Raw genomic sequence first — 12,599 nt, forward strand, 5'->3', positions numbered from 1 at the left:
CTACTGAATGGATATAATACAGAATGTTCGAAAAGTTTCTGTGCACTGGAATTATGGAAGTCTAATGAAAAATTTTTTTTTAATTATTACTTTGTAATTTTATTTCATTATCTTATACAAACAGATGTTACAATAACTAGTATAGTTCATAAAAAGTGATGAAAATGACCTCCTCCAACATCAATACAAAATTACTCATTTCAATTAGTTTTCAAACACTTTAACCAGCTCGTGTACTGAAATATCTTGTATTTATGCAATTGTTGTGGTTTTTAGTTTGTCACACATGAGTGGTCTGTTGCAATACACTGCTTGTTTTGCTGGCCCCCACTGAAAGTAATTTGGGGAGTCAGATCGGGTGATCATGCAGGCCACAAACCCCTAGAAATGATTCATTTACCAAAGAGATTTCGTAAAAAATCATTGACCTTGATTAGTACTATTTGTCTATCGGTTACCTATGTATTCTTTTACAGTTATAAGAAAGACTATGACAGGATAGTATAAAACAAAAAATTAATATAATTATTTTTTTATCGTGAGACAAAAATAAAAATATAATTTTTTATTGCCACAGTAGCTGTGGCGCCATCTAGTTGTAATTGACCTTGATTGTTTTGCACTTGTTAACTGACTGATGCAGTTTGTTATAACAGCACAATAATGATCACCGCTAACTGTATTTTCAAAAAAGATTGGACCCACAATGCACATTCTACTTATGACCCAGACTCTAATTTTCACTTAGTGTAAAGATTGTTCAAGTAATTCATAGGAATCAACCACAGTCATGCATTTTGTGAATTAATATACCCTCCCAGATGAAACCACGCTTAATCTATAAAAAAATTAATTGTTGAGTATACCAACAGAATTTTGGTCAAAAAACCGTTTAAATCATTGATAATAATCTAATTTTTTGGCATGATCTGTTCAGTTCTTGAACACACATTATTTAGTCGGGGAAAAGTTTCATTTCTTTTCTTACAGCCTTATGTGCAAGTCCAATATCTTGTTCTTATAACAAACTGACAGGGCAACAAACTTAACGCTGAAAGAACAGACTGCACCACATAATTCTAGTTACTGCACAGCGACTTACCGAATGCTCTGTTATATAACCTGTGTATAACACTCTGTATATAACTCATAATTTCTTACAGCATGTAATGCATTAATTTATTATATCACATTACCTCTTTCAGTGTTTCTTACAGATCTGATGTATTACAAATGATTTGAGGTATAAATGACATGTGTTGATTACTTTCTTTGTAATTAATGATGATAAAATTATATGGCCAGTCTGTATAGTAAACAGATTTAAGATGTTACTTGAAGAATTCAATATTACTATCGGTTTATTTGGTTTGGTTTGATGATGTTCGACAATGTATAATTCAGCAATGGAAAATCATTTAATTTTTAGTTTCATTAGTAACCTTGGCATTTGATGAATATTACTCTTTAGAATAGTTATGCCATTTTTTGTTATAAATTGTACCATGTGTCAAGTTGCCTACAATGTTTAGTATGTCAATAAATATATGTGACTACTTGTATAGATTTTTTGTAATAATTTTTTTAACAATAGTTAATTAATATAACTAATTAAAATTATGAATAAGTATAATACATCCTTACACCTTTGATATGTTCCTTCTTATAACTATATTTTATTTTGTTTTATGGAGAAACAAAAAAATTGCCATATTAATTTTGACTTGAAATAAATAAACCTTCAGTGTGTCATGTAAAGTTATTTACTATAATTTTATGATTTAAAAAATGTAAAATAATTTTGTTTTCTTGTCATAAATTAATATCTCCATAAAACTATAAAACAGAACTATATATATATATAATATATATATTATAATTACAAAAACAGCATAATTATTGAGTACTTATGGTAACATTAGATGGTCCATTTCCAGTTATTGGAAGTAAAAGAACTTTTCCTTCAGCTGTATAATTACTTATCATTTCAATTCTGTCAAATCTAAATTCCCATTCTATGCGACGATTTTTTATATCCGTTCTGTAACAAATAGTTAAAATAATGTGTATATTTTTATTTAAATTAAAAAGTTTTCCGTGATTAAAACATAATGATGAAGATTCAAGATGAATTATTGAAATTAATTTTAATTTAATGCTTTTAAAATGTGCACGCATATACAAGGTCTGTAAATAAAGTAATGAGACTGGTTCAGAAAAACATTTTACTTACAATGCAATTATATATGGACTCTTATTATCTCTGAAATAGTTCCCTTGTGAAGCCACACAATGCTTCAAACGGTTTTTCCAGTCTTCATAGCAGTGTTGAAACTCAGAAACCGGGAGATATCCTTCAGATGGTCGGTTACATTTTTTAATGTTTTCTACAGTTCCAAAATGGACAATTTCAATTTTCAAAAAAATTCAGTAGCATTCTCATCAAGTTTAACACAAAACTTGATTGCACAAGTTTTGTGCAATCAAGTTACAAAAATTAGTATCACTCATTTTTGTAACGCACAACAAAAACTCGTTTCGAGAAAAGTTTGTTTACGTCTAACGCGGCAACAATACACAAAACTATTAATACATAATATAAATCAGCTGTTAATATAACAATATGTTTACTAGTAATTATACAGTGTTGCCACTTTGACTGCTAAAAAAAGCTAGTCTCATTACTTTAGATATAGACCTTGTATACATTAAGCATGATGTATATAGTAATCTATTGTGCACTCTTTCAGTGACCATTTATAAGTTACAGTAAGCATATATTTTTTTTTATTTTTAGACCTTTGTTGATGTGAGATTCTATTAAAATTTATAAGTTTCGTCCCGTTCACTAGTTTTTACATAATGTTTAGTTTATAAGTAAGACTGATTAAAAAATCTGATGTGGACATCATATAATTTCCTCGTACACCTATTAAATTACAAAAAATTACCAATTTTTTGCTGCACTTCATTTAAAGTTCTTTCATTTTGAAGTGAGAAACGATCCTCCAATTTTTTAATAAAGTGGAAGTTACACAATTGCATTGTAGTGAACACCACATTGCATCACATTTTTTTTGGTGACCGTATCAGCATTTTTATTAGTTTATATATTAATTTTTTTTCACGTCGTTCAAGTAGTTATGCGCTCTAAATGAGAACGTGTCGGAACCGTAACCATGCACACATCGGTTCGAATCCGACTTCATATATATATATATATATATATATATATATATATATATATACATTATTTAAACTTTTTTTTTAAATTTAAATATATTGATTTATTAATCATTATTAACATATCATCTTATTTCATTTCATCTTTATTTATTAACATTTCATCTTATTTTTTCATATTTTTTTTTATTGTTATTATTGAATTATTATGTATTGTAAACAGTTTTTTTGCAATCACTGGTTAATAATTATTAATAAATCAGTATATTTAAATTTAAAAAAAGTATATGAATTCTGATTCGAACCAATGAGCCTTCCCCTTGTAAGATAAAAATATTGAATTAATTAAAATTTTATTTGATTATAACTCTGGAACCAATGACAATAAGTACCACTTATAATATATCGTTGAAAAGCTTTCAATGAGGGCTTATACTCTCTCTTTTTTTTTTGTTTAGACTCCGGGACCACCGTAAGGTATTAATTCAGAGGTTGATATATATGAATGTAAATGAAGAGCAGTCTTGTACAGTCTCATGTCGACCATTCCTGAGATGTGTGGTTAATTGAAAACCCAACCACCAAAGAACAACGGTATCCACGATCTAGGATTCAAATCTGCATAAAAGTAACTGCCTTTACTAGTATTTGAACCTTAAAACTCTCGACTTCAAAATCAGTTGATTTGCGATGACGAGTTAACCACTAGACCTGCCCGGTGGGCTGAGGGCTTATTACTGCATTTAAGAAAAAGTCGAAAATCAATTTTTTTGGATTTTGGGCTTTTTTGGACACTTTTAGTTCAGTCGATTGCAATCAAAAGGGAAGGTACACAACTAGATGTTACAACAGTCCTATATCCAAAATTTCAACATCCTACAGCTAATCATTTTTGTGTTATACGAGATACTGACGTCACGCCGAATCTTGTCAAAATGGATTCAGGGATGGTCAAAATGGATATTTCCGTTGAAACCTGAAAACCGACATTTTTCGCGATCACAATATTTCCTTTACTTCGTACAAGGAAGTAAAAAGGTTCAAAAAACTTTTTTATAAAAAAAAAAATTATTTTAAAATTTTCAGTTGCTATTGTGTACAGTAACAAATTCTACACCAGGTATTATTGTGTTCAAAAATCTACGTTCCATTTTATAAGTTGGACATATTTTTATTCAAAAATCTTCCAAAAATTAATTTTTATACTATTTCTGAAAATAAATAATACAGCAGGAACAATTTATTTTTGTTTCTTTTTCCTATTTAATAAAATCTCACCCTATTACTATGTAAAGAGACTTATTTCTTATTTTTTCCCGGGAACTGCTAAAACTACTGAACCAGTCATTATTAAATTTTAATTGAAGCATTCTTATGACTCCTGGAATGTTTACCACAGTTCAAACCTCACGATCTCACAACTATGCAAATCATAAATTAAACCAGTTATCTATGAAAAGGCTAATAAGAATTTCCTCAATGAACGTAATTATTATTATTATTCTTTTTCAAATGTGCTCGGTGGGCGGCAGATCGAGGGACACTAGAAGCGGCTCTTGGAGCAGTGAGTCCCCACAACGTGGTTGCGATGATGCTCCGTGACCTGAGCAGCTGGGAAAGTGTAGCCCGATTGGTCGGTAACATTCTCAGGCCCAAAAAGGTTGACCTGGATAGTCCTGAAAATTAGGTAGCACCTAATCAGGCTAGTATAGGAGGACTCGACCGGAAGGAATGTGTTAAACGGTTTCGGGTCGAGTCCTGGTAGAAAGCGGGGGGGTTTTAGTCGGTAGTCTGCTGATAGTGATTGGATAATAACATCAGCGGGAGCCCGACCCTCCGTGCGTAAATGCATTTCCATTTCCTTCCGAAAAAAAAAATTATTATTATTAATTCATTTCTAACAAAGTTATTATCTATTTACTGGGTAAATATAATCTATTTATCTCCTGTTTAGGCGGTTTTATGGTTTTTTTTTAAATTATTAAAAAATTAGTTTTTCCGCTATTTTAAGGACTTAGCAAATTGATATTTATATATTTTATGCGTTTTAGTAAACCTTACATTAGTCAGTGTATTTGAACCTAGTTGATAACTTACACCGTTATTGTATTACAAAGTTTTATTTTACCGGCCATTTTGAGGTGATCCCGACAACCGAGTACGGCCATTCGTATATTTCATTTTTATAATCCTTTAACGATTTTTAATCCAAAAAGAAAATCAAAATTCGAGACAAAAAGTAATCGTACACATACAGATATTGAATTCAATAACGTTCGTTGGAAATATGTATAAATAAATAACATAAAACTTCTTTTGCTAAATTTAATATGGTTGTATATTTCGATAGTCTTTGTCTTTGTCTATGTCAATATCGATTTCTTCAAACAGTTATATGTGATTTACTAAATTTAACGTCATTGTCCAAAAAAAAAAAAGATTAGTTTGTATTATTATAGTAATATACGTAAAAACAAATTAATTTGTTTGATAATGAAAATTTAATAAAGTTTTGATGATTTGAAGAATATTGAATTTCGATATCAATATCGGCTTAAGAAAATTATTATGTACTAGCAGACCCGGCAATGCTTCGTTTTTACTAGATTTGAGTATATTGTCGCCGAATGGCTTCGACAGCTTGTTGTAATTACTAACCTAGGGTAGCCCTGAGAAGTGCTGTTGTTGAATGGCTTTGACGTAATTCATAACCTTGTGGTGGCCTTGAAAAGGGCCGCTTTTTCCATTAGCTCTGAGAAGAGCTGTTGGGTCCGGAAGCTGGTTTCCAGCAAAGTCGGGGAGTTGCGGCTCGTCCATTGAAATCCGACCGGGCTTTCCCTCAGCAGCAGTTGGATCCCCACTACAGCGTGGCAGTGGTAGCCCCCAGAGCCCCGCAGTGCCGAGGCGGTTCTCCCCGAACGATCCCACGCTGGACCGGCTCCTGATGCCGAGTCCGCCGGCCAGGGCGATTGAAGCCTAACGAGCTGGAGCTGAAGCGGGAAGGTAGCTCCCGCTTCGTTGCTACCGTTATCGCCCGCCGATATTAAATTAGGCACATATGTGTTAACAATATAAATATATAGATTAAATGAACACAATTGAAAATTTGATAAAACATTAACAAAATGAACATCACGAAACTTCACAAATTTTAACCTTTCTCTTTTACCTTTTCTCCCTTTTCCCCCTTTCCTTTCCCCCTTCACTTTTCTCAGTTTACATTTCCCCTTTTCCAATTTTATTTTACCATATTTCCGCTCTTTTCCACATTCCCCCCTGTCCCTTCCCCCATCTCTCATTTCTTTTCCCCATTTTCACCTTTTCCCGTCCACTTACCTTTCCCCATTAATATTACCTTGATTTCCCTTACCCCCTTCCCTCTTTCTCCCATTCCTTTTTTTTTACATTTGCCCGTTTTCCCCTTTTTTATTTTTAAAAGTTTCCCCTTCTTTCCTTTTACCTTTTTCGATTTTTCCCTTTCTCCTTTTTTTCTCCGCCCGTAAATCGGTCCAGTAGTTTTTTCGTCTATAATGGACATACATATCGGAAACACTGAAATAGAATCGTAAAATATTTAGTTTAGCGTGTGTTGCTTTTACGTCCAGCAGATAGCGCTGTTTCAAAAAAGCATGTTTTTACCTGTCACAGGTGTGACAGCTTATAAAAAGCTAGTAGCTATATAAAAACATGAACGTATTCGAATGCAACGATGTGTAAAAATTTCATAGAAATCGGTGAAGAACTTTCGGAGATTTAAGACTGAACAAACGAACATTTACATATTTATTTATATAGATTTTACTAAATTTAATGACATCTTCTAATCGGGTGGATGACACCCGAGAATTTATCTTCTGAACGCGAGTGAAGTTGCCCTCTATAAATTTTTATATACTAAACAAGTAGTTCTATTAAGAACGCCATACACATAATCGGCGTAGATACGACTTTAAAATTGATATTTATATTTTCATTACGCCTAAGTCGGCCTGGTAACAGGAAGAAAAGCTACTATGGGTCCTAGAACTTATGATCGTAGACGATGTAGAACTACGGCAAAGCGTTCTGAAAGACTTTAAGGCAACGTATACTACGCTTAAAATCGAGTTCAACCTTCGAGTAATAAGTTTGATCTTAATTCAGCGTTTGATTATCACCCTGAATGTGACTCAAATCGATAACATGATTAAAATATGCAACCATTGCAATGCCAAAAAATAGAATGATGAAACTCCTGGACTTTACTGTGCTGGGATAAAAGTAGTTCTTGAACAACTTCAATATTCTCCTCACTTAATTTAATTAAAAATTTGATTTTGGGAACACATCTTTTATCTAAATATTTTATTTTATCGGGTAAATTGTTAATAACGATAATTATGTGAGCGACATACAACACATAATTACTAAAAAAAACTATTTCAAATTTTTTAAGTTCTATACGAATATAGCGTAAGCGAAGCCGCGACGGGAATGCTTGTACAGTAGAACCTGCGAATAACAAGCTCTCTTGTAACGAGCAACATTCCGGAATTTGTTTGGTTTTCTAGCTCATTAATGATAAATTAGCTTGCTTTTAGCAAGGTATCTACGCATCATAAACTTGGTTGTTACGAGCATTTTCATTTTTTTATATACTGTAATTCAACCATATATCTCAACATAAAGGAAATTCCATTTCTTCATTTAGATTTATACGTAAAGATTGTGACATTTTATCTTAGGCTTGTTCAGGTCAGATCTGAAGGGTGGACAAAAGATTTTTAACAGGCCGTTGTACAGTACAAGTTCCATTGCGGTATTACAATGGGTAGTAGTTATTTTAATTATTCGGAGTTTTCTGTTTGCAAAATTCCAAGAAAGACTAGGGCTTAACAATGATCCGTCAAAACCGCTCAAATAGGTTAATCGAACTCTATAGCATATTTTAAACGATTTAAGTGAAAGTTTGAAGAGGGGCGTGGTTAGAGATAAATTTTATCTGTCCTACCCCTACTGGTAAATTCAGTAGTCATAATTTTCAGTTTAAAAATACAGTATTGTACCATAGAATCAGTTAAACCAACAGTACTGCTTTTTTTTAAATAGTAGATAAGCATGCACTAAATAAACTACTTTTTTCCTTTTTTTTTTTTTTTTTTTACCTCCGAGTCCACAGTTAAGCATTACTTCAGAGGATGAGATGAATGATTTGTAGCGTGTGTGAAAATGGAAAATGCCATGCCTGACTGGGATTCGAAGCCGGGACCTCTGGGTGAAAGGCCGAGACGCTACCCACTCGCGCAAAAAAATAAACTACTTAATATAAAATTTCGTTACGAACTAACGAATTTTAACCCCCACTTTTTTTGTGTTCTTGGGTCATGAAAGATTGAAGTGTGCAAATAACTTGTTATTTCTATCCTTGGAATAATCTGGAAGAAGTTGAATCCTTGTAAAAATCTATTAAATTTTCCGGTACATTGCCTGTAAATCAATGAGGTAAACTCATAAATACGTCACACTTAATAATCTCGTAAAGATCCCTTTAAATACCAAACGTTTTACGAATGTAACCAAATTGCACTTATGAGTTATGTTTAAAAAAAATAATAATAATAAAAACTGTACCTTCGTGAAGTACAATAGTACAGTATCATAGTTACTAATTTGTTATACGTAGCCGGCTGTAGCAGGGGAATTTCCCGCGCATTCTAGCGCTTTAGTCCAATACGATTTGTTAGGTGTCATGTATATCCATAGACAATAGATTTTTAGTGTTATTTTAAGTATAAAAACATGGAATAATCAGTGAAATCTCTGATTAATCTAATTACACATATACTACTCTGCATTTCTTTTGAAATTTTCAACATGTTCTATATAATTAACTTAACATATTGAACGTAGACCGCATAAAATCTCATAGTTTGGTATTTAATCGTAATTTACAGGATACAGTGTATAAATTTTAAGTGGTTATTTTATAATTTTGTTACAGTTTTTATCGTTCTTGATTGGAAAATAGATTTTCCAATTGACTCCTTTTGTCACGTTAATTTATTATTTTATTTGTACTGGTTATTAAAATAAAAAAAAAAATCCAATGAAATATGCTTTTACTGTTTTTATTGTTATATCTGTAATGTGGAGGTCATTTTTTTTATCTAAATAAGAAAATTAAATAAGTAATTATACAAATTTGTTTGTAAAAGTCTGCTACAAATTAATTTTCATTACACAAAAATTATTTTTGTTTTAATTTGTTGTAATAAAGATTCAAGTCATAATTACTGTTTGAATTGAGCAATAAAGGATAATATATCTTCATTACAGTCTTTCTTGTTTGGAATTTATAATATATTCCCAATTATTTTATACTTTGTCATAAATTACTTTTATGACCTTCATTATAAGTTTATTTATGATTAATAAACACATTAATTGTTTATAACATAATAATATGTAAAAATGATTAGTAATGGCTAGCCTATTAAAAAATTAAACAATCTTACTTTGCTCTAACAAATTTAGCATTTCTGAGGCCATATATTTTTGTATTCTTCAGTTTTAATGAAAGTCCAATTTGTTTAGTTCCTTGATTAACTACTAGCTCGGATATCTCCAAAGGATCAAGTTTTGGTACCCTGTACTTTGGATCACCTGTAACAGAAAATAAGTAATAGGGTAGCATATTTATCTTGGTGTTAATAAAAAATAATGACCCCAAAAAATAAGCATATAAATAAATATTAAGTAGTTATTTTCAGTAATTATAATTTTGTACAGTACATTGTGTTACTATTAATCAATAACATATGATAATCACATTTAAAACTATAAATTTTTGAAGTGACAAACCAAACCAAATTTCAAAAGTACAATTTTTTTTTAACTTGCTTAACACAAAATTTTAGTCTCCTTGTATTTGTTTTGAGTTAGGTGTTTACATATTCAGAATGGGATTGAAGAGTATATCAGATTTGAATTAAATCTATTCAGTTAGTATATCATTGTTGTGTATTTATATATTTCATTATGTTCAAAGTATTAAGATTAGCCCATCATTATGTATGTGTAGAATGCTGCTAGATTTTGTTTTGTGCCTGTGATATAATTGGTTACATCTTCTTTGGCTAATGTAGAACATTATGCAATTCAGATTTATAATGTATTGTAGAACCATTTTCCTTTTTATGATTGTGTACTGTTTTTAATGATTTGTTGTTCTGAAGGCAACATTGAATACATTATTTTTTCCAATTTGTGAGCTGTTTTCTTCAATTCTGTGAATCATCATGTGGTGTTCTGCCTGGAGGCAGATTCCTGACCCAAGCCTTCTCCTTCTCCTTCTCCTTTGCTCCCTTGTAGTTTCCATCTTCACCTCATCTATTAACTTCATCCTTCTTCTTCCTTGCTTTTTACTTCGAATGCAGTTTCAAGATGCCACTTCCATATGTCTTTACCTTTTCTTTTCTTTTGAGTATATACTGGGTAAGTGCTCTTTCTTCTTTAATCTTGTTCGTTACTATCTCATTCCTCAGTTTATCTAACCATTTTACTTTCTCCATCCTCCATATCCACATCTCAAAGACCTCAATCCAGTCCCCTCTTCCTTATCGCCCATACTTCACTTTCATGCAAGACATTTCATATGTAGCATTTGGGTAATCTCTTCCTTAACTCTAACTCCAGATATTAAATATGTAGTAATTTCCTTTTCTTACTGAAGGATTCCTTTGCCTTGTCATCCTTCCTTTTATTTCCATTGCACATTTTCAGTCCTTTTGTCACCATAGTTCCCAAATACTTGTAAGTTTTTACTTCTACTCCATCTTCACTTGCCCTTACCATGAAATTCTCTTTGTTTTATACTTCTGCTACCTTAGTTTTTCTTGTATTTTAATTTCTTCCTCCACAGCTGTAAATAATCTTTGAAGCATGTGTGTACCATCAGTTTGAATTACCGTATGATCATCAAACCTTATGTGTTTTATTTTTCATCTCATGTACATATTCCTTCTAATACTTGCAATGTAAATGTTCATCAGTATTGGTGACAGGCACCCTTACCTAACATCATAACCAAGACTCATCTAGTCAGTCATATTCTTCTCTAACTTCAGTTGCTGCTGTTTGTCCTGTATAATTCTTTAATTAACCTTCTGTCTTTCTATTTTACTTTTTCTCTTAAGACCCTCTTTAAGTCATTTTCTCACATTTGACTATCAAAATTTGTAAAACAAGACCCTTTCCTCTTCTTCCCATATATCTTTCTTTAAAACCATTTTAGTAACCTGATGGCAAACTTTAACCCTTTTCTGAAGCCAAACTGTTCTTCTCTTCTGCATTCTTTTCCATTATTATTCTCAATCTCCAGTTTATGACTTTTAACAATATTTTAGCAGAAAATGGGATATTAAATTTATTGTTTGTGTTCTGTATATGTTTTGATATCAGTTGTCTTCAGAATTTGTATCAACATTGTTTTCACAAAATCTTCAGGCCATTCTTTCATACAGTATTTATTATTATACAGTTCAAATATATCTTCCAATCCTTCCTCATTTAAGAGTTTATAATATTCTATGTGAAATTCATCATATTCTTCAATCAGTTTTTTATTTTTCATCTCTTTAATTGCTTTCTGTACTTCACATTTTTTAACAGTGGTCCTTTATTCTCCTAAACTACTTTCCATTCCTTTTTTTGTAGCTGATATCTCAGTATCTTTCTTGTCATGTATTGGTCCTCCAGGTATTCATATTCCTTCCATATTTCTCTTTATGTAGCGTTTTATCATCCTTATCCTCAAATTCTCTCCTTTACCATTCACTTCCTATTTATCTCATGTAATGCTCTTCACCTTCGTATACATGATATCATTGTTATAATGAATATGGTTTTGAAGTAATGTGGATACGTTGAATAGTCTGTAAAGCATACCTTTAAAAAGAAATATCTTAATTGAGGTTGTGTGGTTTGCTGTATATTTTGAAAGTAAATAATTAATTAAGGTCAAGCAAATTAATTTATTGTTCTCATATTTGCCTATGAAGTTTAATTTGCAGGGGAAATTTTGTTTATATATTAAATAGTTTTTTACATTAATAGTCCTAATAGTGTTGATCTTGGTTTCAATAAATGCTATTATTGAGATATTTTTACCAGTGTATTATTTTATGAGATGTTTGTTGTTGGTGAGTATGATTGGTTGATATATTGTGTTACAGGAAGATTTCTGCTAGGTTGCTGGAAATAGTTTTTTGAACGATTGTTTATATTATTTTTTTGTGCGGGTTCATGGTTCTTTTTCTTGTTATCGTTATGATAAGTTAATATATTTGTGTTGAAGGAGTTATTTGGCCACATCATAGGAGTAGAACAAAGTTGTGCAGTAATTTTTATTTTAAAATGTTAACTGACTTGTTTCATAA

General features: G+C 31.3%; 1 protein-coding gene across 1 annotated transcript in view; it reads right to left on the reverse strand.

Moving 5' to 3' along the window:
• LOC142333122 (protein takeout-like) overlaps nt 1-12,599 on the reverse strand; it is a 51,784-nt gene that overhangs the window by 19,995 nt on the left and 19,190 nt on the right. Inside the window, exons 3-4 of the mRNA XM_075380050.1 lie at nt 9,678-9,825; nt 1,908-2,041 (exon numbers count right to left, since the gene is read on the reverse strand). Of these exons, the coding sequence (XP_075236165.1) occupies nt 1,908-2,041; nt 9,678-9,825 (282 nt within the window). The remainder of the gene's footprint in view (nt 1-1,907; nt 2,042-9,677; nt 9,826-12,599) is intronic.

Source organism: Lycorma delicatula, chromosome 12 (assembly GCF_047948215.1).
Source record: "Lycorma delicatula isolate Av1 chromosome 12, ASM4794821v1, whole genome shotgun sequence".
Taxonomy (NCBI): Eukaryota; Metazoa; Arthropoda; class Insecta; order Hemiptera; family Fulgoridae; genus Lycorma; species Lycorma delicatula.